General features: G+C 37.8%; 1 protein-coding gene across 14 annotated transcripts in view; it reads left to right on the top strand.

Moving 5' to 3' along the window:
- The first annotated feature begins 2,161 nt into the window (after window positions 1–2,161).
- Window positions 2,162–24,053, top strand: part of EMSY (EMSY transcriptional repressor, BRCA2 interacting) — an 81,818-nt gene continuing 59,926 nt past the window's right edge. For 2 of the 14 annotated variants that reach the window (XM_043907859.1, XM_043907924.1), the window contains exons 1-8: window positions 2,168–2,463; window positions 4,143–4,251; window positions 9,798–9,897; window positions 11,437–11,511; window positions 12,854–12,895; window positions 16,280–16,455; window positions 18,057–18,209; window positions 20,145–20,404. In XM_043907859.1, the coding sequence (XP_043763794.1) occupies window positions 4,182–4,251; window positions 9,798–9,897; window positions 11,437–11,511; window positions 12,854–12,895; window positions 16,280–16,455; window positions 18,057–18,209; window positions 20,145–20,404 (876 nt within the window). In that variant the 5' untranslated portion in view covers window positions 2,168–2,463; window positions 4,143–4,181. Of the gene's footprint in view, window positions 2,464–2,496; window positions 2,675–4,142; window positions 4,252–9,797; window positions 9,898–11,436; window positions 11,512–12,853; window positions 12,896–16,279; window positions 16,456–18,056; window positions 18,210–20,144; window positions 20,405–24,053 lie in introns of those variants that run through there. The other 12 variants (XM_043907985.1, XM_043907943.1, XM_043907875.1 and 9 more) reach the window with 12 other exon arrangements.

The following is a 24,053-nucleotide window of genomic DNA, read 5'->3' on the forward strand; positions in this document are numbered from 1 at the left end:
AGACAAAAAATGCCTCTCTTATCCAAGAGGGAAAGGTAGGGACAGGATAATTTTCTTGAGAGTAAAGTTTGAGTCTGATCATTAAAGAAGAGAATTTAATGTTAGGAATATTTAAAGAAGAGAATTTTAGGAATATTTGGGGATATGGAGCAGTGAGAGGCATCGTGGGGAAGGCAGCTTCTTGCTGCAAAAGACAAATAGGTTCTGAGCAAAGGGAGGATGTGTGGTAGATTAGAGGTAGCAGTTGATGACAGAACATCATCACTTGAGAGTCTGTTAGAAACAGGATCTTAGTCCCTCCTGAGATCTACTCAGTCAAAATTTGTATTTGAATAAGATACTTAGGTGGTTCACTGAACACTTAAGTTTGCGAAGCACTAGCCCAAGGCAGACTCTGGAGCCAAGGTGCTTAGGTTTAAATCCTGGCTTTACCAGTTACTTATTATTATTTTTCTGGCTGAGTCACTGCAGCATGGGAATTGGTTCCCTGACCAGGGATTGAACCCATGCCCCCTGCAGTGGAAGCACAGAATCCTAACTGCTAGACTGCCAGCTAAGTCCCACCATTTGCTTACTATGTGTAACTTCAGGCAAACTATTAACTTTCTTCCTATGCCTCAGTTTCCTCATTTGTAATTAGAGATAAACAGCATCTACCTCATAAAAGTTTTAAGAATGGAATGAATATTTTAAAAGCTTAGAACAGTATTGGCACCTAATCAAGCACAAGGATAGGATAAGCTTTAATAATTCCTGACTCATACACTAATTATGGTCAGAGTTGGTTTTATAAGCAGCTTGTCTTTCCATCTCTACTCCATTACCTGTCACCTTGACATATGTTGTAGAGGAAGACACTTGGAAGTCAGAAGATGGGGGCGGGGGGAACCTAGCTCCCTTCAATTCCTAGCTTTGTGGAATAGGGTGAGTTCTTGATCTGTGTTTTTCTTTTTCATAGTAGGGGGTAATCTTAATTAGACTTGGCTCACTAAGATGCTATGAGACTCAAATCAAAGAATATTCAAAATCTTCTATTAAAGTTTCATTTATCATCTTTCCGAGAGTTAAGAAATTGGTCAGAAAACAGGTGATACTTTAGTAGGAAACAGATGGAAGAGAATGCATTGGAAGATCAGGGATGGGGTGGTGGGAGACTATTTGTCCACTTCCTGACTTTCTCAAGGGATAGACTTGCATTCCAACACTATAAAATTTTCCTGGGCCTCCGAAAGGATTCTTAGCTAATGGGCAAACAGTACACACATGTTGTTATTTATTTTCCCTACCTAACCTACAATGGAGACCCAAGAATTTTTCTGTACGTTGTGTATCACATCCCAGTAGGGTAAAATTAACCTAACATTTATAAGAAAACTTTGTTAATATCATAAAGCAGATTAAAAACTCCTTTCCATTTGAACATTTTAACCAGAGCAGTCGTTTCCCAAAGAAAAAAATTTGAAAGACAGGGAAATCACAAAATTTAATTAGATCTTCAACAATAGCAGGTACTGGCTTCGATCTCACAGCAGCAATTAACTATATATTGGGCCCCTTTTCCCATCCATTAATTAGGGGTAACAATACCCTCTTCACACAATTGTTCTGTGATTAAGAACAAAGGCTAAAGGGTGAACCTGCCAAGTCGCCGGGCCTCAAATAAATCCTTTCTCCTTGCCTTTGACAGAAATGGCACTATCATTCCCACTTCACAGGCAGATAAACCCGAAGTCGAGAACGCTCGGGTCCCGCTTCTCTACTTGCAACTCCGCAACCCCAAGTTCGGGTACGCCCAACTGCGGTGTCCACTGCGTCAGGTCTGGCAGCGTGGATGCTCTCTCCTCGAGCTGCGTTTGGCGGGGCTGGAGGCCGTGATAATTGCTCCCAATACTCTTGAGGAATCCGAGTCTAATCCTCAACGGCCCTTCAGGGACGAACAAACTTCCCAACCGTTCCTAACCCCGCCTAGAATAAAGGTCGCAGGAACCCTCTGCTCCAGCTACCGACGCCATCTTGGCCACTACGTGTGACGCCACACGTAGCGGAACACGTAGCAGAGAGCCAGCCCATTGGCTGAGAGATCCGAGGAGAGGCGCGCGAAGCCGGGAGAGGAGGGTATGGAAGAAACTACAATCCCAGCTTTCTTTGCGCGTGCCCACCGAGAGCGAAAGAGGAGGGAGTTTGAGTTCAGACCACAATTCCCAGCAATCCTCGCGATGTCTCTCGTTTGCTTTCAAAACGTGGAGGAAAAGAGGGACAGAAGAATGGATATCTTCTGGTGTCCGTTCTTCCAAAGGCGGGAAAGGCGAACTACACCTCCCGACTTGCAACGCGCGGCTGCGCCTGCGCCCTGATACCTGTCGCCATCTTGCCCGTTCAGAGGCACCGCAAACAAACCCAATTCCTGGTGTCCCCTAGTCTTGGCGGAGGAGCCTTTTAGATGAGCTCAGAAAGGCCGGGCAGGTGGGTGACTCTCAGACAGAGTGCTGGGAGGAGCTGGCAGGATAGCCAGTCTGAAGGACCGCCGGGCCAAACATTTGGAGCCTGGCTTGGGGCGCCCAGCCCCATCCTCCGTTGTCTCCTAACGGGATCGTGGGGCTCCCCGAGGTGGGCTTAGGGGAACTGGCAGGCCTGGTGCTGGAATTGCGGGGGTCCAGCTCCTGGGGGCCTGCCGGTGAGTCTTGGTCGTCTACCTGGCTGTCCGAGCGTCTACTCTTTCTCTCCGTTGTCCTCTCCGCTAAGGAGGGAACGAGGCGCTGATGCCTACCACAGCCCTTGACTCCGGCTGCTGGTCCTTACAGAGCTTGGGTCGCGGACTTGACATTGGGGTGGGCGCTGAGCGGCACGGGTGAGGAGGGTGGGCGGGCTACTCTTGTTGTGGTGTTGCGAGAGTGCGTGTTTGGGGAGGGGGCGGGGCGGGCTAGCCTCCTTGACACTGAGTCGGGGAAGGATTAGACAGGATTCCGTTTCCCGGAGCGGGCTCCGGCAGCCTCTGCCCAGGTTTCCAGTGCGATGCGGCCCCGCAGTAAGGTCCTCTGGCGGGGACGCATCGGGATGCCGTGACGTGGTGCTTGATTCCGGCGGTCGCCGGCCACCTCCAAGATCCTGTCGGGAGGCGGGGACTGGCTTGTGGAGGGAGCGGATTCCTTTGGCTCTGCCCCTTCTTCCTCTTCCCCACCCCTTTTCTTTATGTCATTCTGCCGACTGGGGCGCGCAGTTCAGTTCTCCTTGCTCTGGGTTGGTTCTTAGCTGAGAGGACTATGGGAAGTAGGGGGAGGGGGTTCAACTCCAGGCGTGGAGCTGGAGTTAGCAGCTCTAGCTCTTGGAAAAGAGATAGCAGTTATTACGGATCGATGCCTGACTCCTCGTCTAGACACTGGGCTCACTCATTCTTACATTCACTCATTCATTCATTCGTGTTACTCTTTCTAGTCACTCATTTATTTAATAGGTACAGCAGATCTCCTGTGGGCTAAGCAGGTATTGTGCAAGGGCCCAGCGCCGTTGTCTTTTTCTAGACCAGGGGATTACCAGTCCGAAGTTTCTGACATCTAAACTTTTGGTAGACGCTTTTGTAAAGACTTCGGGGGGTGAATTCGTCTTTCATTGTTAAACGAGGAGACAGTTCCATTTACCCACTTAGCATCTTAGGATCTTTACATACTGTATCTCATGTAATTCATAGTGAGAAACTTGGCAGAAGTCAAGTGAATTAATTGCCCAAGATTACATAGGTAGTGGCATTTATTTATTAAATAATGTGCCTGCCACTAGGATAAGAACTTCACATACACTTTTATTCAATCCTCATAACTGGGTGATAAAACTTCTACTTTATAGTAACACATGTTCAAGTAGACCTGTTTACCCAGGATCACACAGCCAGTAACTCCTAAGATCTAATTAAAGCCTATAGGTATCTGATACCTGTGTTCTTTCCATGTGATAGGCTGGAGTAGTAAGCTCCCAAATGGTTAAATTCTTCATTTGTCAGAAGTTGGAAAGTGTGGAGGTGAAATAGGCTTTTGTGATACTTTTACTGGTGTTGCTTCTTAATGTGTGGATATCCAGGTGAGTGGGCTTTTGAATGTACTTCTGTAATGGGCTTTTTTAATTTGACTTTTTGGTTTTTGCTTTGGTAGGGAAGATAAGCTCTTTGGGGCTACCAAAAAGAAGCAGCAATGCCTGTTGTGTGGCCAACACTTTTGGATCTCAGCAGGGATGAATGCAAAAGGATTCTTCGAAAATTGGGTATGATTTTCATTTTTGATGTTTTGTGCCTCTGTGTGATGCTTTTTGCTTTCTATTTGGGTCATGACTGTTGCATGGATGTCATATTTCATGCTGTGTTAGATACCCTTTAGAAATATATAGTTCTTGTTTTACTCTTTGTTATTTTCTTAGGGCCTGGCATAGTGCTTTGTACACAGTAGATACATGAATCATATTAATAATAATAGCAGCTAAGAATTCTTCAGGGCTACTGGACTGAGTCCTTTACATTCAACATCTCATTTAATTCTCACTCAAACCAGATAGGTATTTTTCTTTTTATGTCCACATTTTACAGATGACAAAACTGAAACTTAGAACCCAAACTAATTCTTTAGTAAGTCATGGGGTCAGAATTCTTTAGTAAGTCATGGGGTCAGAATCCAGGGAATAGGATTCCAGTCTCACTTTAACATACTTTTAGCCTTCATGAGTGTGTGTGAATTACATGTGTGTGTGAATTACATGTGTGTGTGCGCGTGCTGAGTCGCTCAGTTGTATCTGACTCTTTGCAACCCCATGGACTGGAGCCATACTGTTTCTGAATTCTGAGTTAATGTAAGCTTTGCTGGTTTTTGGACTGCAAGGAGATCTAGCCGGTCCATCCTAAAGGAGATCATTCCTGGGTGTTCATTGGAAGGACTGATGTTGAAGCTGAAACGCCAATACTTTGGCCACCTGATGCGAAGAGCTGACTCATTTGGAAAGGCCCTGATGCTGGGAAAGATTGAAGGCAGGAGGAGAAGGGGAGGACAGAGGATGAGATGGTTGGATGGCATCACTGACTCGATGAACATGGGTTTGGATGGACTCCGGGAGTTGGTGATGGACAGGGAGGCCTGGCGTGCTGCAGTTCATGGGGTCACAACGAGTCGGACACAACTGAGCGACTGAACTGAACTGAAACGATGCTGACTTTCCTAAATTATATTTTACTATCAGTAATAAAACACCATTTACACTTGTAATGAATTATTTAGTGCTTCTTTTCCTTTAGGGCAGTCTTTCTCAAACAGCGTTTAGGGAGAGAATTAAGCCCTAATGCTAAGGCCTTCATTGTATGTAATAAACCAACTTTTCTTCCTGCATCTAGAATGGTATGTTATGTATTATCTTTGGGAAAATTGAGAAAAAATTACTCAAATCATTTTCTGTATTCTGTGATTCAAATGAGAATCCTTGGTTGAGAAATGTAGCCTTAGACTCTAAGATTCAAGGAAGACATTTTTGTCTTATTTACCACTGTAGTCTCAGACCAGCACATAGTAAGGGCTCAATAAATGAAAAAATAATTTGGAAAAGAACATTAAGTGTTTTGGCAGAGGATAGCAATTATTTAGATATCTGTGATTTTGAAGGGGAAAGTGAGGACTTTGAATTCACATAGATTTAGGATCTTGGTCCTGTTACTCATGACTGACATCCTAAAACAAGTTGTTTAATCTCCCTAAATCTATTGATACTTTTGTAAATGAAGGTAATAATATCTGCCTCATAAGTTTGTGGGTTAAGTATATATAAAATGGGCCTATCACAGTGTCCGACATCTGAGTATATAGCATTTTAAAGCAGTTGCTTTCAGACATTTATTTATTGCATTTATTATTATTATTTGAATCATTTCTTCACAAGAAATCTTTGTTGGAAATTCCTGTGGATAAATCTGAATCATAGCTAGGCTGGCCTTAGCTGCTGATAACCTTTGCCCTTTTTATTTCCCCTTGGGGCTACCATGAAGATTTCTATATTTTAAACTATTTCTTAGCATTGTACTTTAGTCCCTTGATTTTTTTTGGTCAATTATTCCTTTATTTTGTCTTTTTAAAATTTAACCTTATAAGTTAAATTTTTACTATCCATTCAAGGTTTTCTATACACTGATAGGCAATTGGTCTAACTTGCTAGCTACCAGTTATAAAGTTGGATTTGTATTTATTTCATAGCTGAAATAGTTACAGAGTTATTGTGATCTGTTCAGATCACAACTGCAGTCAGTTGCTTTAGTTTCTGGGCTTTTAGGACCTCAAATCAAGAGATTATGTTTAAATATAAAAATTGTAAGCTTTAAGTGTTAAATTTATCCTTAATTTTAGTCAGAGCTGTGTAGGTAATGTTGCTGAAGAGCTGCTTCTGTATTGAAGAGAACAGCCTTCCTATAGGGTAATGTCATCTTCAGTGATCCTTCTTTTGAGAGGTGAGCTTTGATAGTGATTTGCAGAATGACTTCCTCCTTGGCTCATTATCATAACAGTGAAACCTTTGAACTGCTTTCAGACCCTAGCTCTAGGTCCAGAGTTTAGAGAAGGTACTGTGTTTAAGAATTAGCTTAAAATATTTTAAGGATTAGCTTTTAAAAGATTCTTTTAAAACAGTTATACATTATTTTAACATAAGATGCTAAACATTTATATTTTACTTGTGAAAATGTTCGTTGCTCAGTTGTGTAGCCCACCAGGCTCATCATTCCTTGGGATTCTCCAGGCAAGAATACTGGAGTGGGTTGCCATTTCCTTCTCCAGGGGATCTTCCCGACTCAGGGATCAAACTCGGGTCTCCTGCCTTACAGGCAGATTCTTTACTGTCTGAGCCACAAGAGAAGCCCACATAGAAATTGGGATAGAGAATTTCTATCTCTATATAACTCTAACATGGGGCTTTATGAAATACAGTATTCATATTGAATGGCAGGTTTGTTTAAATGGAATGGGTTGAGGCTTTATTAAAATAGTTCAGCAGATCTTTTGTTTTCTGTGGTTTTTCATGTAATTATTTCATTATATTTAAGTGTCATTAAAGTTAACACTGTAATAGAATGGTATCAAAAATAATACCAGAAATTCAACTGAGCTTGATATTTGTCAGAATCTTAGGATTCTCATCAAAATGGAAATCCACAAATGTGAATGAGGTTGGGAAGCTAGCAGATGTTCTTTACAGTGAATGAATTTCTCACTGAATGAAGGGAAAGTGTGCCTTGGGTTGTGTACCTGTGAGAACTGTGTTCTGAGTTACACAGTTTTCTGTGCGGTTGCTACCTCTTCTATCCGTGACTTTTTAGTTATACTTGGAATGAGACTTGAGATGTCAAAAATCTTTGTCTTTAGTTAATTTCACTTTCTAAAAACTACTGTGAAATAGTGAAATTTTGATCACCATAAATTTCACAGGCCAAAAGTGAACCTTTTCCTCAAATCACTTCTCTCTGACCTCTCCATTTCTTTTTATGGTATTGTCATTCTCCCAAATATCTTGGAAACTGAAAAATCTGGTTATTTTCCGTCTGCCATTCCTTCCACATTTAATCAATCACTGAGTCCTATCAAAAACTTTTTCGACTGGAAATAGTGGCTTTTCTTAGTCTGGCCCCAAATTATTTTTCTATTTTCATCCTTGTTGGATTTTAATCATTTTGAGGATAGGGACCTTGTTTTGTTTATATGAAGATTCGTCTTGGTACCTTGCAGTAGTAGTAGTGTTCAGTTAGTAGTTAGGTTTGAATTAGTGACTAGCCAAGTACAGGCATATTTTTACTTTTCCTAGTATAAAACTCTCAAAATAGTGACTATTACTGGAAGTTTAACGTCTTTATGAAACATTATATGCTCATTTACTCTCTGTTCTTTTTGCATATTTGCATTTCCCCCTGCCTGCCTAGAGCACAGTTCTATTTCTGAGTAAAGCTTATGCTTCTAGACTAGATGATGTTTTTACTCTGTGCCTTTGCCACTGTATTGTAAACTGTATCAGAATTGTCTGATGACTTGCTTCACAGTTACTTTATTCTAGAGTTAACTTCTTAAGGCAGGGTTTAGCATACTATCTCGTGTATATATAATGGGACTCAATACTGATTTGTTGAATAAAATACTTGATCAGTGAGGCATAAACATTTAGAGTATAGTTATTTCTTGTTATCCCCAGTGTCTTTCTGAACTCTACTTTGGAGTCTGATAAAAGCCGAGGTATGTTTTTTGGAACGAAATATTTCCAGGGAAGCACTTTGTCCTTCCAGAGGGACCACATGAAACATCTACCTAATATCCAGTGTAGATTGAACATGCAGAATGTTTACACATGTTTACACATGGAATAATTCAGTTGAACAAGACATGTCTATTTAATATGGTCAACTCACTCTTCTATATAAATTCTTTTTTTTTTTTTTTTTTGACAGAACTGTGGATAATATGAACTGAATGAGGCTACTATTTTACTGTTATTGTAGTATCTTGAATGCAGCTATGCATGCCTTAGTTATTTGGCTAAGGCATTGGCAAATACTGGTAGTAAGTTGGATCTATTAAGAAGATAGCTATAGTCTGGATACTTATGTCCCGTCATTTTGTTTTGTTCAGGTCTACTTGTCTCATAGTGTTTATGGTTTGAAACAACTATTTTATTATTTCTCATGATTCTATGGGTTGTTCATCTTGCCTGAGCTCGCTCATGTGGCTCTGTTCAGCTGGTAGCTTAGCTGGTTAGTTGGGCTCAGCTAAGATGGCTGGGCCGCCCTCTCCATGTGACCTTTCATCCTGTGCTTCTTCACAGCTTGGTGATCTTAAGGTTCCAAGAGAACAAGGCCCTGTGTGCAAGGCTGCTGTTTGCATCATGTATGTGATGTTCCATTGGCCAAAGCAAGTCACATGCCAAGTCCAGAGTCATTGTTGGAGGTACTATAGAAAGGTAGTACATGAGGAAGTACACTGAGAAGCAGGCATGGTTCATTGGGAGCCATTGAGGGCTTTTTGGTTTTATAGTTTAACCACTACTAGGGACAACAGTTTCATTAAATAATGGTTGTTGCTGTGGAAAGTTAGTGAAACGAAACTGTCTGGAATTAGGTTTCAGTGTATTATGTCCTGATTTCTGTAAGAGCGAAAATTCATGTTTGCTTATCAAGCCTTAGTCATTTTGCTGGTGGTTTCAATTTGGTGGTGGTTTCTTCAAGGTACCTTCAATGTATCTTCTAGGACACTAGGTAAAGAGACTAGGATCAGAGATGAGAAAGGATTTACCCAAGGTCACACAACTAATGTCAGTGCTGGAGCCAGAATCTGGTCATTTGACTCTTGATCTAGTAGTTTTTCAGTTGCACGCTACTCACAGATGGAATATAGGTTGAATTCCTAGGCACGCTTAAGGAATTATTTCAAAATTTTATCAGTAAAGCTGCCTATCAGTAATACTAAGAACTTCTCTTATCAGCCTTATTATACCACTGGGAACCTATTCCCAGTTGTTGGTAGCATCCAAGTTGAATGTTCTTCAGTGATGATATGTAAAGCAAAACATTTAGACTTTTCTTCCTAAACTTTTACACAAATGACTTCTGTGAGGCAGTAAAAAAGAAAATAAGATTATAAAAGCCACATTTAATGTATGTTAGTAGATAAAATTTTTGAGAGGACATTAATGAAATATTTGCATATTGATTTTTAGGTTTCCTGCCCTGAAGTTTCACTGTATATAGCCATAGTATTAAAATATTGATGGTCTATTTTGATAAAATAATTTTCTTCTTCTAGAATTGGAGGCATATGCTGGAGTTATCAGTGCACTTCGGGCACAGGGAGATCTCACCAAGGAAAAGAAAGATCTTCTTGGAGAACTCTCAAAAGTTCTTAGGTAAATTACCATAAAAGTTTGTGAGACATGACTCTAGAAATTTCATTTTGAGGTATTGTGATACTCCTCCCTCTTAGGCTGAAGACAGAGGTGTTCAGGTTGTTGGTACTTAGAGATCCCAACCCAGTTGTGTGCTTCGTTACAGAACATTATGTAATTTACCATTTATTCTGTAATCTAATCAGAAGAGGTTTAAGGCAGGTTCTTTTAGCTTTGGGCCAGTTGGAAAAGGGAAATATGTTTAACCTGGGTAAAGGAAAGAAGAGCTGGTAGTGACTGGATATGAAGATCTAGGGTGGCCAAGTGACGTTTGTTAGGGTGTAGAAGAAGACACTAGGCAGTTGTTGTCTTAGTTGATAGAAATGGGTAGTGATTATGTAGTCACAGCATTAGGGACAGTTGATCCCTTCAGCTTCCCACTAGTGTGGGACTTCATTTAAAAAAATCTGGTGAAAGGGGTTCTTTGGTACTTTGCCTTGGTCCATTCTTAACATCTTGAGCTTTCTCAGAAAATTCAGTTCTGTTTTAACTGAAATTTCCTTTCGACATTTAAGACCATTTTGTCTTATTTTTAAAGTGAAAATAGGGAAGAGATTTTTTTTCCCCCTATGTTCAATTAACAGTAAAGTAGATATGTTATTAAATCCTGCCTTAATGCCTTCATACTTAACAATTTATATTTTTTGTTTGTTTATATTGCCTCATAAATTCTGCTTTTAAGCCCCTTAAATATTTTAATCAATTGTATAGATTTAGCTTAGCAATAAAGATTACAATTTCAAGGGTGGTATTCATTTTATTGAGTATTTATGAATGGAATGGAATTGGTATAGCCTTTTTTTTTTAGTTGTTTAGATTTAACTTTACGTATATTTAATCAGGATCAACATAAGCACATTTTTACCGTAGTGGTGATGTGATATAGTACAGAAGACACATAGCTTCAGTGTTGAGTAATAAAGGAGTAATATCCTGGTATCAAGTTTCATACCATATAGCTATAGGAAACATTATCTTATCACTTTCATTTCTTTATTATATTCACTGAACATAAAATTTTAGACTCTTAAGCTTTAGAAAGGACTTTCTTTTGAGGGCCAAAATCTCAGTAACCATGATTAGCAGTCATTCAGTGGTTTGTATTTTTAGATAACCGGAACCTCTGCTAATCTTGACTGTGGTCTGACATTTCTGAGTTTTGGACGTTAATGACTTCATAGCAAACTGAATTTGTCTTTCTGTGATTTGTAATTTGTATAATTTGTATAAATTTATAATTTGTAATTTATAATTAGAATTTAGTTACAGATTCTCTCTACAATTGTAATTCTCTCTACAATTACACAGAATCAGTCTGAATCCTTTTCTATGACTTTAATTAAATCATTTGAATATATATATATTAGACCCTTGTCTTTATCTTTTTTACACATCAATTCCCCTCCTCCCCCACAAAAAATGTTGACTTAAACATGAATAAAAGTATAGAGAAGAGCTGCCTGCTTGGCAGAGTTCTATAATGGCTATTTTTTTTCATAGCATCTCAACAGAGCGCCACCGTGCTGAAGTTCGGAGAGCAGTAAACGATGAGCGGTTAACAACAATCGCACATAAGTAAGCCATTAGTCGTACCACCCTGACTTCTCATGACGCAGTGTACCATAGTTTTGGAACAGTCTTCCTATTGTGTAGAGGTTCCTGAGTCTTTTATCTTGATAGTAATATCTCTGTACTCAGGGATCCTAACCATAGCTGTGTTAACTGTTTATTCTATTGGTTATGTTTTGCGTTTATTTGGTTAGGCAAGCTTTAAGTACTCAGGTCAGATCCTGTTACAATGTAATCTCTGTGTACCTAAAGGCCTCCACAGTTTAGCAGGTGATTCCTTTACTTGAAACAAAGTTTAATAACAAAATACCCTGCTCCCCAAATTTGACAGCCCCATAGAGGTTCTTTGTAACAGTATTTGATATGTATACATATTGCTTTATAAATAGGCATTATAAATTTTTTGACTCATATTTCATGTATTTTGAGATTCAGAAAAAAGATTCTAACATATAGCCTGGTTTTAAGAAATATGAATACAGTATATTTTAATTTACTTTGAAAAGTCAACAAGATTAAAATTATAAAGAATTTTTATCAAATTGCTTTCAAATCATTATAACTATTTGATAGATGGGGTGGAGGGTGGTAGAAGATAGGGACTGAGCATTAACGGAGTATGTATGGAGAGAGTGCCTCCTGAAAAATAGAAAAGAGCAAAAATTATCCTTTAAATGTTAATGCAAGGTGGTAGGAACATTTTATAAAATAAGGTATGTTACAGAATAATTCATTTGCTTTTTATTTTTGTCTTAATATGAAGTAAAGCTAAAAGAAAAATTTTGATACCTTTCCATTCTGTAATAAATAGTGCTTTTAACCCAATTGGCAGTATTAGTATTGACCCCGAAGATCCATTAGCTTCATATTGTACTTCTCTGTTCCTCATTTTACTTGACTGATAAAATGGGGTGCTACCTTTTTAACTGCATAGTTTGAAAGATAAGCAGTTTTTGAATTTGGAGATTTTCCAGTGGTAGATATCTATGCACTGTAGAAATTTGGAAATTTTCCTCTAGTGACATTAAGTATTGTTAGGCCAACATGGCTGAAACATTTAAATATTAATGTGCTCCTTCTTTTAAATTTCTCTAAACTTTTAAATTGGGATACTCTAAAAATAGTAACTGAGCCTAGATTCTAATTTGAGAACTGGTAATAGGAAACTTACGTGCTAGATAATGAAGTAGTGAATAGTAGTTTGCATTCAGAGGCACTTAGAGACAAAATTAGTACCTTAAAAACATTGGAACAATATTGTGGGACAATTAGTTATAAGTTGATGCATCAGTTTCATACTTAAAGATAACATTTATTTAGTCTCCTTTTCCTTTTTTCCCCTTTAAAGAATGAATTTATCCTTATATTTGGGTGAAAGACCAAGTTACAGGTATGCAAATAGGTTATTATTATTTCAGGCTTTTTCTTGTATTTATTTCAAAATTGAAGCTCTCAATTATTCAGGGGCACATACTTCATTTACGAATTAACCGAGCCCCTTGCTTTTCCTTCTCTTCTCCTCCTCCCCTTCCTAATACTGCCCACCCTTTAGCTATTTTGCTGCTTGAAAGTAGTCAGAGGGTGGGAAGGGAGAGGAGGTGAATATTTTAATTAGTTATTTTACTACTTGTTAGTTGTTCTGGAAAAGGTTTGATGGAAGAAATTATAAGTATTTGCCAAAGTATTTTGGTTAATATGTGAGTTTCTTTAATCTGTTTGACCTCTCCCTTTCCCTCCTCTCTCTATTAGCATGGATAATTGAGAGTTGGCTTTTACCTACCTGTTTCCTTTTTTTTTCTCCTTTCTGATTTCTTTAATACATGAATTTAATTTTTTGAAAAACGTTTACTTCAGTGTATAATTTTAAGCTTCTCAGGCCTTTCCATACTCCTGTTTTAATATTTTACATTGTGGTTTTAGTTTGACCAGATGTTGTATTTACTTGTGGAGCCCAAGGGGCAATGAGTGGGTAATGCTGAGGAAGACATAGATCCCTCATTCTGTCCGTCTCCTTTGCCCTCTGTAGCAACAGAACCTAGTTCTAAAGATTATCTATAGGAGGGTTTCATACTCTGAGCCTGAAAAAAGTAACTTGAGCCAAAGGAGGAATGCATCTGAACTGACTGCATTCCCTTTCTCCTCTCCCTTCCCTCCCCCACTCAAAACTGCAGCTTAGGTCAGAAGGAATGTTTGAAAGGTGAAAAGAAAGCCAAGAAAATTGAGCACAAAGGAGGTGGAAACAAAAGGAGTCAAGTGTCTGGGATCAAAGAAAAGCCTTGCTTGAACCATAACACGTTTTTATTATTTGATACTCTAATTCAGTTTTGAAACATGTCAGAATATTATAGTATTAAAGCCTGGAATGTTAAGAGGCCTCACAGTTTTTAATTGGGCCACTCTTGGCAGCATTGTATCTAGAGAAAGTAGCTATCCAGAATTACTGATCTCTTAACTCCTTCCCCATCAGCTAGACGTTCATGGATACTGTGTGAGTCTCTCTGTGAGGATTTCGTGCTGGTGCCGTGCACACCAAAGGATGCAAGGGCCAAGGTAGTTCTACTAGTGTCAGACTTCTCAGAAAAGGGGCTTAGAGCAAGGTTTCCACCCCCCTCTTGCTATATTTAGTATAAATAAAGAAATGTTCTCTGAAACTTAGGAATCCCAGGGAAGCCATGGAATAAGATGTTTACAGAAACCTGTAAAATTCTTTTTAAATGATTTGTGCAACTAATGCATATTTACATCCTCTTTAATAAGCAAATAGGCATTTTTAGTCTAATTATAACATGATGAGTAATTTTTCACTCACTTAAAAAAATTGAGCACGTTTGTGTGAGTAGAAATTTGGAAGATTTATAGATATTTTTAGAAATTGCAGTCATGTTTTTTGCACTGCAGATTCTGTCTTTTCAATAGCATATATATTCATGTGCTTAAATTATTAATCTTCCATAATTTCTGCCACTATTTAACAGTGTACCAGGTAAGTGTAGACATCATTTTATTTGTGTGGTAAACTTTCATCAAGCAAATTTATTAGTGACATTCTAGTAAAATGGTAGCAAGATAGGAGTAAACCAAGAAAATACTGAATGGCTTTTAGAATTTTGTCCCTTTGACAATCAGTATTAGCCCTTTTCTGTCTCTCTTGTTTGTACCATTCTCTATTTCAAAACTAGCATCAACTTGAGATTACGTGATAACAGATTTGTGAGGATTATCTGGGTTTTAGGAATCCCTCTTTCCTGTGTCTTAGGTAGGCCTGTGTTAAACCATAGGGAATTTGCAGATTTCCCACAGTAACTCAGTTGGATTCATCAACTCCTAGAATTTCTTTTCTTAGCTGAATGTAAATTCTTCTCAAGTTGTAATTTGTTTCATTCATTGAAAGTTTGTAGATTAGACAACAGTGTCTAGTTAGTATAAATCAAAGGCGAAAGTTAGACATGAAACACATTTGAAAATTTTTATACCTTCTACTTGTGATGTGGCAGTTCATTCAAGAGCATGATATATGCTTGTTAAAGGAGCTATTTAGTAACTGTGTGACCCTAAGCAAGTTATTTAACCTCTTGGTAACTCAGTTTTCCCATCTATAAAATGGAGATGATAATACTACCAATTTCATAGGCTTGAAAGAATTATATGAGTTAATACAGGCAAAATATTTAGAACAATATATCACATGTACTAAGTGCTCATTGATGTTAACTATCATCGTCACCATCATCATCATTTTTCCACTATCCACTAACAAGGGCTTTTGTGTACTCTACCGGAAATCAGTGGATACACAGAATCTTCAACTCTAGGTTGGGTTGTAGAATCTTTGGTTTTGAAAAAGGTGCAGAAGTATTTCCAACTTAGTGAAGAAACTGGTTGGTTGACTCTGGGTGAATTTTAAACCTTGGCAGTCACTGTTGGTTAGACTGCTGCCTTTACTGAAGCCAAGCAAAGGGAAGCGGAAGCTGTCTTTTCCTGCTTCAGCCTCTGTCTGGGCTCCTAGGATAAAATTTGCTCAACAAGTTTAGAGTAAAATTGAGAATAGTGTCTGCTAAGGAATAGAGTTCAGTGGCTTCAAACATCTCTGAGAGTGAAGAATGATATAAATAAGTAAAATTAAAATAGTGGCAGATTTCTTCCAGTGTCCTCTGATCCAGTCTATTTTTTTTTAATAGAAAGGATAATAATATAACACATTGTCAGTGACACCTTCTGTGATATGTGCAGCTTCACACCTCCCAGTACCTAGTCTCCCTCGTTTACTGCCTCAGTTTCCCTTGTTTGAAAGCCTTAGAACCTCTGGCCATGCAGGCAGTTAGGATAATTTTGCAAAAATTCAGTGAATTTCATCCTTAATTATTAAGGAAAGTCTGATTGTTGAAATTGAGTAATTCTTACCTTTTTAGCCTAATTACAACATTAAGTTCTAAAAGTTGGTAGAAATACTAGTTTTCATCTTTAATACCAACCAGATTTAAACTAATGAAAATAACGTTGATGTTTATTTACAAGGCATGGGACAGTTTTTCACAGTTTCAGAGATGTTCATTATAAGATTCAGATTATGGAATAAAATGTGCGAAAACCTGAGTGTATGTAAGATTCCTTAAATTCTGATTTTTATTCATAGTTTCGATCTTGCTTAAAATAAAGCCTCTCCTGTTCACTCAGAGTACTTTTTTATAATTTAAAAAGTTATATTTGAATATATGTACTTGATTCAGTTTTAGCAATCGAGAACTCTTGTAGCAGCATTTTCTTTTTTGTTTAGTATGTCTGGACCTAATAGTTCCTCAGAATGGTCCATTGAAGGTCGTCGATTGGTACCCCTGATGCCCCGGCTGGTTCCCCAAACTGCCTTCACTGTAACAGCGAATGCTGTTGCCAATGCGGCTGTTCAGCACAATGCGTCTCTTCCGGTGCCTGCGGAAACAGGAAGCAAGGAAGGTGAGTAAAGAAGTATGTCAGTGTGCAGAGATGACTCTTCTTGGATTCTTCCAAGAAAACTTGTCTTATTTTTCATCTGTTTTTGTCCCAGTATTTAAACGCTGTGAAACTAGTGAATAACTCTTGTCCTGAAACTAGAAACTGCCAAGTTTTTAGTCTCAGCCAAAATTAAATATCCCTTTTGTTCAAAGTGTGAATTACATTAATCACAAAATTGCAAAAAGCCTTGGAATGAATTTTTTGATAGGAACCTATCTTGTTAGAAGTGGATAAAAGGCCTTAATGGGTGACATAGAAAATTAATAAGGCAATAGAAGTCATTTATAATAGCTGCTGGAGAAAGATGCTGAACTGATACTTTAGAAAATAAAGTTCTGTTTTTGTCTTCTGGAATCAATGGTATATGCTGCTTCTCTGTTCCAGGCAATGTGTTGAATCTGTTAGGGGTTACATGGCTGATGGAGAAGGCTTTCTTATTGTTATTTAATCTAGTCATTGACAGATGCTTTAAAATTCCTTGGAGTCTCCTAAGGTCACCAAGAATAATATTAAATTTGAGAGTGCATGTTTGAGTTGACTTCAGTAGCTTAGTTTGGTGTTATATGAAAGTGACCCTGAAAATAATGCAGTTGTCAGATTATTTTGGGGAATTATCTTTTTTTGACTATGGATTGTGGAACAGAGTGAGACATTCCTTTCCTACATGCCAGACTCTGTTTTACACCTAAGGAAGCTATATTTAGGGAGAGACAGTTATCAGTGTTCAAACTTGGCCTTCATTGAATTCCTGTTTTCTTTGTTGCAGGAGAGATATCTTTCTTCTCTGCCCTCTTTTATCTTTTCTGTTTACCACCTCGCTGATTCAGTGGAAAGAATATAGAATTTTTGATAGTTCTAATCTAGGTTTGAGTCCTCATTTGTCATTTCCTTGCTTTGTGACCTCCACCCAGTCTTTTAGCTTCTGTGAGCCTTGGGTTCCTCATCCTTAAAATGAGGATGTGGTGTTGTGAGATTAGTGATAATATATGGGAAGAATTTAGCATAATCCATGGTACTCATTCCTGCTTGTTGCTGTTATTCAAGCAGTTAAAATACCGTGTTGTCATTACCTTAGTTATTATTGCATTGTTTAGATGGCAAGTGACTAGTGAGTTGTTTATAAGAGAAACTTAGCTTGGTTCTCTCTGGGGGCTAAGTTGGAAATTTCTGTGGTTAGGGAAAAATGATCCATCACTCCATCATTGGTACTGCTATTAATATTAGAAAATAAGTATATGCTTTTTGTCCAACTCCTGCCATGAATAAATAATGATTTTCATTTTTCTCAGTTTTGACCTTGGTTTCTTTGTAACTGTGCTCTTCTCTATTGTCAATACCACCTATAGACAGCTGCTAAATACTTGGGGGAAACCTAGTTAAGTGATGATTTTCAGGAAAGGTTATTAATTTTTTTAACCTGTGGATCTAATTCCTAGTATTGGCTGCTAACTTCTGGTTATATGAAAATGTTAAAATTGGCCTGCAGTAAAAAAAATTGTCTTTGTGTATGCGTGGACAGTTTTGGTGAAAGTTAACAGCAGACTTTTTTATCGTTCCTTCAGTAGTGGTTTGCTATTCCTACACAAGTACCACGTCAACCCCAACCTCTACCCCTGTTCCAAGTGGCAGCATAGCAACGGTTAAGTCTCCAAGACCTGCCAGTCCTGCCTCCAATGTAGTTGTCTTGCCAAGTGGAAGTACTGTTTATGTCAAAAGTAAGTGATATTCTCAGTGTTATCAGGGCCATCTTGGCTAAAAGCTACAGCATAGGCTCTGATTAGATCTGCCTTCCTGATTAATTCATTGGCCCACTGGCTATTAGCAGTGGTTAGTTTTTGAACATTGTAAAGAATTCCTTTCTTTACATATGACTAGGTATATATTGCTTTTTAATAATTTCCGGGGGTTGACTATGTATTCTTTTTTTTGTTTTCTGTGGGGAATCTGCCTTAAATAGTGCTGTCCTCTTAAGTATTCACTTGTTTTGATTTTCATGGAATACAAATGTGAATAGAAACTAAGAGAGTGTGCTTATGTCATTTATTTAGTGTTTATTCCTATAATTGTAGTCTTTGTAGTGTTCTTAAAAATTATGCAACATGTCTTCTAATTGTTAAATTTCAGTGAAGCATTCTAGAGCATCTTTCTTTCATATTTCTAGTTGACTGTAATTTTTTGAGGTTTGTTTGCAGTTTTTAACCCTTTGATTCTACCCTGTGAAGCACTTTGATGTCCAGTTCATTTTTTGCTTTCAATGTTTGTTATGTCAGTATTGATTTGCTTTTAGTGTTAACTGGAGATCATTACTATTTGACTTTGGTTTTTCTCAGTATAGTTATAAACTTAATTTCTTTGTAACTTTTAGAGGTGGACTTTGCTCTTTTAGACAGAAATAATTTTAGGTCATTGTCAGTCTTGGTTAGAGTCTAAAACTTGAAGGTACAAGGAGTTATGTTTTATCACCAATTCCATGAGTCATGCTGTGTGCTTTTGTGGATGTCTGCTTTATAAAGATTTCCTATGTATATTGCAAAATTTTATGTTTTTCATTTGATTTTTTTCTTAAGTATAAGACAATTGAGGCTTTAGTACATAAAGAAAAATTTTAAACTTTGGGAGTATTATACCTGATTTCTGTGAATTTAGCCAAAACGGTCTTTTAAAATAACTGTAGAGGTCTTTTTTTTAATTGTTTTTTAAATGTTGAAAGTGAATCCCAAATATGAAGAAAGCATTTCATATAATACATAGCTTGAAGTAACTGAAAGTTTATTGCTTTATTCTCAGAAATCACACAGGCAACATTAGTTTGAGATATAGTCATTCATTCTCCTAACTTCATATGTGCAAGGCACTGTACCAGGGAAACAAACCAATAAGACTGAGTTGTTGCCCTTTGAGAGCCCCTTAATAACAGGAGATGTGCAGACTGACTGCCACATTGCCATGGGATAAGTGATACCGAAAAGAATGTATGAAGTGCTTTCCAAGCTCAGAGGAGACATGGATTAGCTTTGCTTGGAGTAAGGGAAGGCTTCACTGAGGAAATAACTTACAGGATGATGATCGCTGGATGGTGAAGAGGTCACTGATGGTATGTGGTGTTCCCCAAATAACGAGAGTATATAAAGATTCTACATGGATAGAGTATGTGATAAGTCGGCTTTGGGGAATGGTGAGCATGTCAGTTTGCAAGGATTATAGGGTGGGTGGAATAGGGTATTGTGTTCTTAGAAAGATACGGGACCTTGAATGAGACAGTAATGATTTTTGTGCCTTATCTTGTAGGGAGGTAAAACTAAAAGATTTGAGGCAGGGCACTGGCATGATTAGATGTGAGATTTTTATAACTTGTAGTAGGTTGAAAGGTAGAATGGAAGTGGAGAAATTAGAAGCATGTACACCTTTTAGGAGGTTGTTGCTGAAATACATGCAGGAGATAAGGAGGCCTAACATGGCTGTAGGGTTAAAGAAAGTCAGGAAGACATTCAGAGATAGCTCCCCTAAGGGAAGATTGATAGAACTGTCTGATTGGGCATGAGGCAAAGGGAGAGGTCAAGGATGACTGATGACACGATGATTTTAAAATGAGGTATAAAATACAAGGTTAGATCGCTATAAAATGTAACAATGTTGTGATTGCCTTACAGGTGTTAGCTGTTCAGATGAAGATGAAAAACCCAGAAAACGAAGGCGAACAAACTCTTCTAGCTCCTCCCCTGTTGTCCTTAAGGAAGTCCCAAAGGCTGTTGTTCCGGTCTCAAAGACGATCACTGTGCCTGTGAGCGGCAGTCCCAAGATGAGCAACATCATGCAGAGCATTGCCAACTCCTTACCACCCCACATGTCTCCTGTGAAAATAACCTTCACCAAACCATCAACACAGACGACAAACACAGCAACACAGAAGGTGTGTGGTAGAGGGGATCTCTGTCTGCCAGGTGCTGTTTTACCCTCGTTCAGTCAATGTGGTTCACACTTAACAAACATGCACTGAGTGCTTACTATGTGCTTGGCATTATGGTGGGAATGTTCACATCTCTTTGTTTAATTCTACATATAAAGCTTTGGGTTAGAGACTGTTATTTTACTTTTTGTATATGTTTTTGTAGATGAGGCTCAGAGACGCCACATGACTTGCCTGATAGGACATAGCTAGCAGATCTTCTAAGACTTCCATTTATTTCACTTTTATGGTTCTATTTGGAAAAAAAATTAAAATATAGAGAATTCTTTCAGCCTGTATTTGGATAACTTTACCTTTAGGAACTCAGTATTTATGTTGCCAGAGCAATGAAGTTGTCAGACAGAGTTAGGTGTTTCATAGAAGAAAGGAAGGATATGATTAAGTGAATAATTGTTATCATATTATTTTTTAATTCTTGAAAGCTATCATTGATTCATTTCTAAACTCTTCTGTCAGTATGATCAAGTCATCAGTATTTGGTCAATTTTGTTATTAGAACCCTCTACTTCCCACACTAATCTGGAAACTGATGGGACTCTAGGCTTGTTACACACTGCTGTGTCTAAGATCTCCCTTCACTGTCATTCTGATCTTCCCCTTTCTTGGTTTATTTACAAATTTGCTGAAGTATATCCTCCAGTAGCTTCTTGGTATATGGGTGGGGTGGAAAGTAAAGTTGTTAAGACCTTGTGTGTGTGCGTGCGTTTGTGTGTGCGCACACGTGTACACGTGTGTGTGTGTATGCTCAAGTTCTCTCCAACTCTTTGCAACCCTGTGGACTGTAACCCTCCAGGCCCCTCTGTCCATGGGATTGTCCAGACAAGCATACTGGAGTGGGTTCCTCCTCCAGAGGATCTTCTTGACCCAGGGATCAAGCCCATGTCTCCCACATCTCCTGCATTGCACGTGGATTCTTTACCACTGCGCCACCTGGGAAGTCTTTGAGACCTTACATGGTAGACTGAAAATTTCTTTATTCTACCCTCCTACTATCTTGATATCAGTTTAGCAAGGTAAGTTTTCTAGGTGGGAGGTCATTTTCCTTGAGAATTTCGAAGATGTTGCTTCATTGGCTGTTGGTTTACAGTATTGCTTTTGAGAAGTCCAGTAATGCTGTTATAATTCCAGACCCTGTTTTTCTCTTGGAAAGCTCTTAGTAACTGTCAGAGTTGTGAAACTTCAAGGTAATTTTCCATGGTTGTGGGTCTTTATTTTATCCATTGAGTTGTATACTCAGTGGCCCCTGTTATTCTAGTCACTCCTATCCTTCAATTCTGGAAAATTTTTTGAATTATTTCTCTTATTTTTCTGTCTTTTTTTGAATCATCTCTTATTCTGGATATTGAATGCTTAGACTGATCCTTTAATTTCAATCTTTCTCATCCCCAATTTCCATTTGTTTGCTTTTTCTACTGTAGTAAAGTAGTTAAAAGTCTGGATTTTAGAAGTAGACTTCCTGAATTTTGAATCTTACTAGCTGTGTGACTTTGGGAAAACTAAACTCTAGATGTAAGTTTTTCTGTTGTAAAATAGTGAGAATAGTATATCTATTTTATAGAGTTTTAGGGTGTAAATAAATGAGATAATAAATGCAAATGCGTAGGATAGAGCCTAGCACATAGTAAATGCTCTGTAAGTATTATTTTCTTTATTTTTTAATTTTACCCTTCATTACTTGTCTGGAATTTTTCACTTCAGTTTTTCTGTTTAAAATTTCTAGTAACTTTCTTGCTCTCTGAAAGTTCCTTTTTTTTTTTTTTTTTTTTTAATAGTATCTTGCTCTTTCATGGTCACTATGTTCTCTTTTCTAATGATACGATAATTAAAAAATATTTTTTTTCTTTCATATTTTCTCTCATAAATTTCTTTTACCTATTTGTTTTGATCTGTCTTTAATTTCAGTTTACTTAAATGTTGGCCACATCTATATATGGAAATAGGCACTAAAAAGCTGATGAAAGCTTGTGAGTTGGATGGGACATAACTGGCAGGTGACTTTCATTGTGGGTTGACTTAGCAGGGCTGTTCTGTTGATAAGCACTCAGTACCACTTTACCTCCGCCAGTTGTCATTCTCGTTAAGGCTTTTTCATGGACTGGATAGATTCTTTAGAGAAGAATCTTCTAGTCTTCACCTACAGTAGTAAGCCTGTCTGCCAATATTTTGGGAACAAAGGGAGGGAGAGGTCTGGATAGTCTAATCATTCAATACATAGACTTTACTAAATCCCTCTGTTTTCAGCATAGCACTAACTCTCCTCAGCCTTGTATCATCAGATTCCCTTGGATTCAATCTCTCCCTCAAGAGAATAAGTTTTTAGTCTTCCTTTAGGATAGGGGAGATTAGCTGGGGATCTTAATGTCGCTTAAACAGGTTTTCAACTGATTTCCATTTTTTTAATCCCTCTGTTACCCCCACTTCAGAAGCATCTGGTACTCTCAAGTTCCTGAGTCTTTCTGGGATTCTCTGAAAGCTGTCTTATTTTTTGTTTCTCTGCTTGCTGGTCTTAGATGTTCAGTTTTTTGAGTATGCTTGATTTGTTATTACTTCTCTGTTTTCCACTTTTCAAAAACTTGGTAGCTGTTGTCTCCTTTCCATTTTAACCTTTTGGGTTTATGTGCCTCTTCTGAAAAATCCCTTCAGACTGTTTTAGAGGGATTTGGGGGAAGGAGTAGAGGTGAATTCTTGTTTTCAACAGTTTGTCTTTCCTGCTTTAAAATCTTCAGATCCATGATAACTTTCATTTAAAGAAGCTCCTTGAGTTTCTTGGAAAGATGTCATTATATAATATATAAAAATTTTAATTTTCTTGATAAACTAGAAATGATAATGAGTTGATCTGTGGAGTATAATTGTCTTCAGTCTTAGGATGAGGCATTATAGCTTAGTATTAAAAATCAGGTAAGGATTTTTGTAGTCAAAGAGGCCTGGGTTAGAACCCCAGCTCTTCCAGTATGTCCTGAGATAAATTAGTCTTTCTAAATCTGTTTATCCATCTGTGAGATAAGGGTAATGCCTATTTTATAAGGTTATTGTGAGGATTAAATGAGACTGGGTATTTTAAAGTACACAAAATGTATGTACTCAAAAAATATTAGGTCCCTTCCCTTGCTGGTGTTTTAATGGAAAGCAGTGTCACCTAACATTAACTTTCTAATCTTTTTTGGTAGACTTATATAAAAATATTCTACTGGAAGACATAAACCTATAAGTCAAGTCAGTGAACTTTAAAAAAAATTTATACTATTGGGAATGAACTGTTCCAAATAATGAATTTATTTCACTAAGCTTCCCCCTTAATATGTAGAAATTGACTATTTTTGCTAACTTCTTAAATGTTACACTGAATATAATTTTTGTATTTGTATTTGATGGCTCCAAGGTAATCTTTCTGAATATCAATTTTTATACATTTTAATTATTGTTTTCTGGGCAAGCTGTATATTAGGTGTCTTTAGCCTGCTATACTCCAAAAATATTTAAATCTACTTCTGTAAATTTTTACTACCTTTGCTGGATCCATTTTATCAGTAATTCTCTTCTCGTCTCCCTCTTCTCTTCTGCTCTTTTGATATTTGAGAAATAATGTGGC

Source organism: Cervus elaphus, chromosome 1 (assembly GCF_910594005.1).
Source record: "Cervus elaphus chromosome 1, mCerEla1.1, whole genome shotgun sequence".
Taxonomy (NCBI): domain Eukaryota; kingdom Metazoa; phylum Chordata; class Mammalia; order Artiodactyla; family Cervidae; genus Cervus; species Cervus elaphus.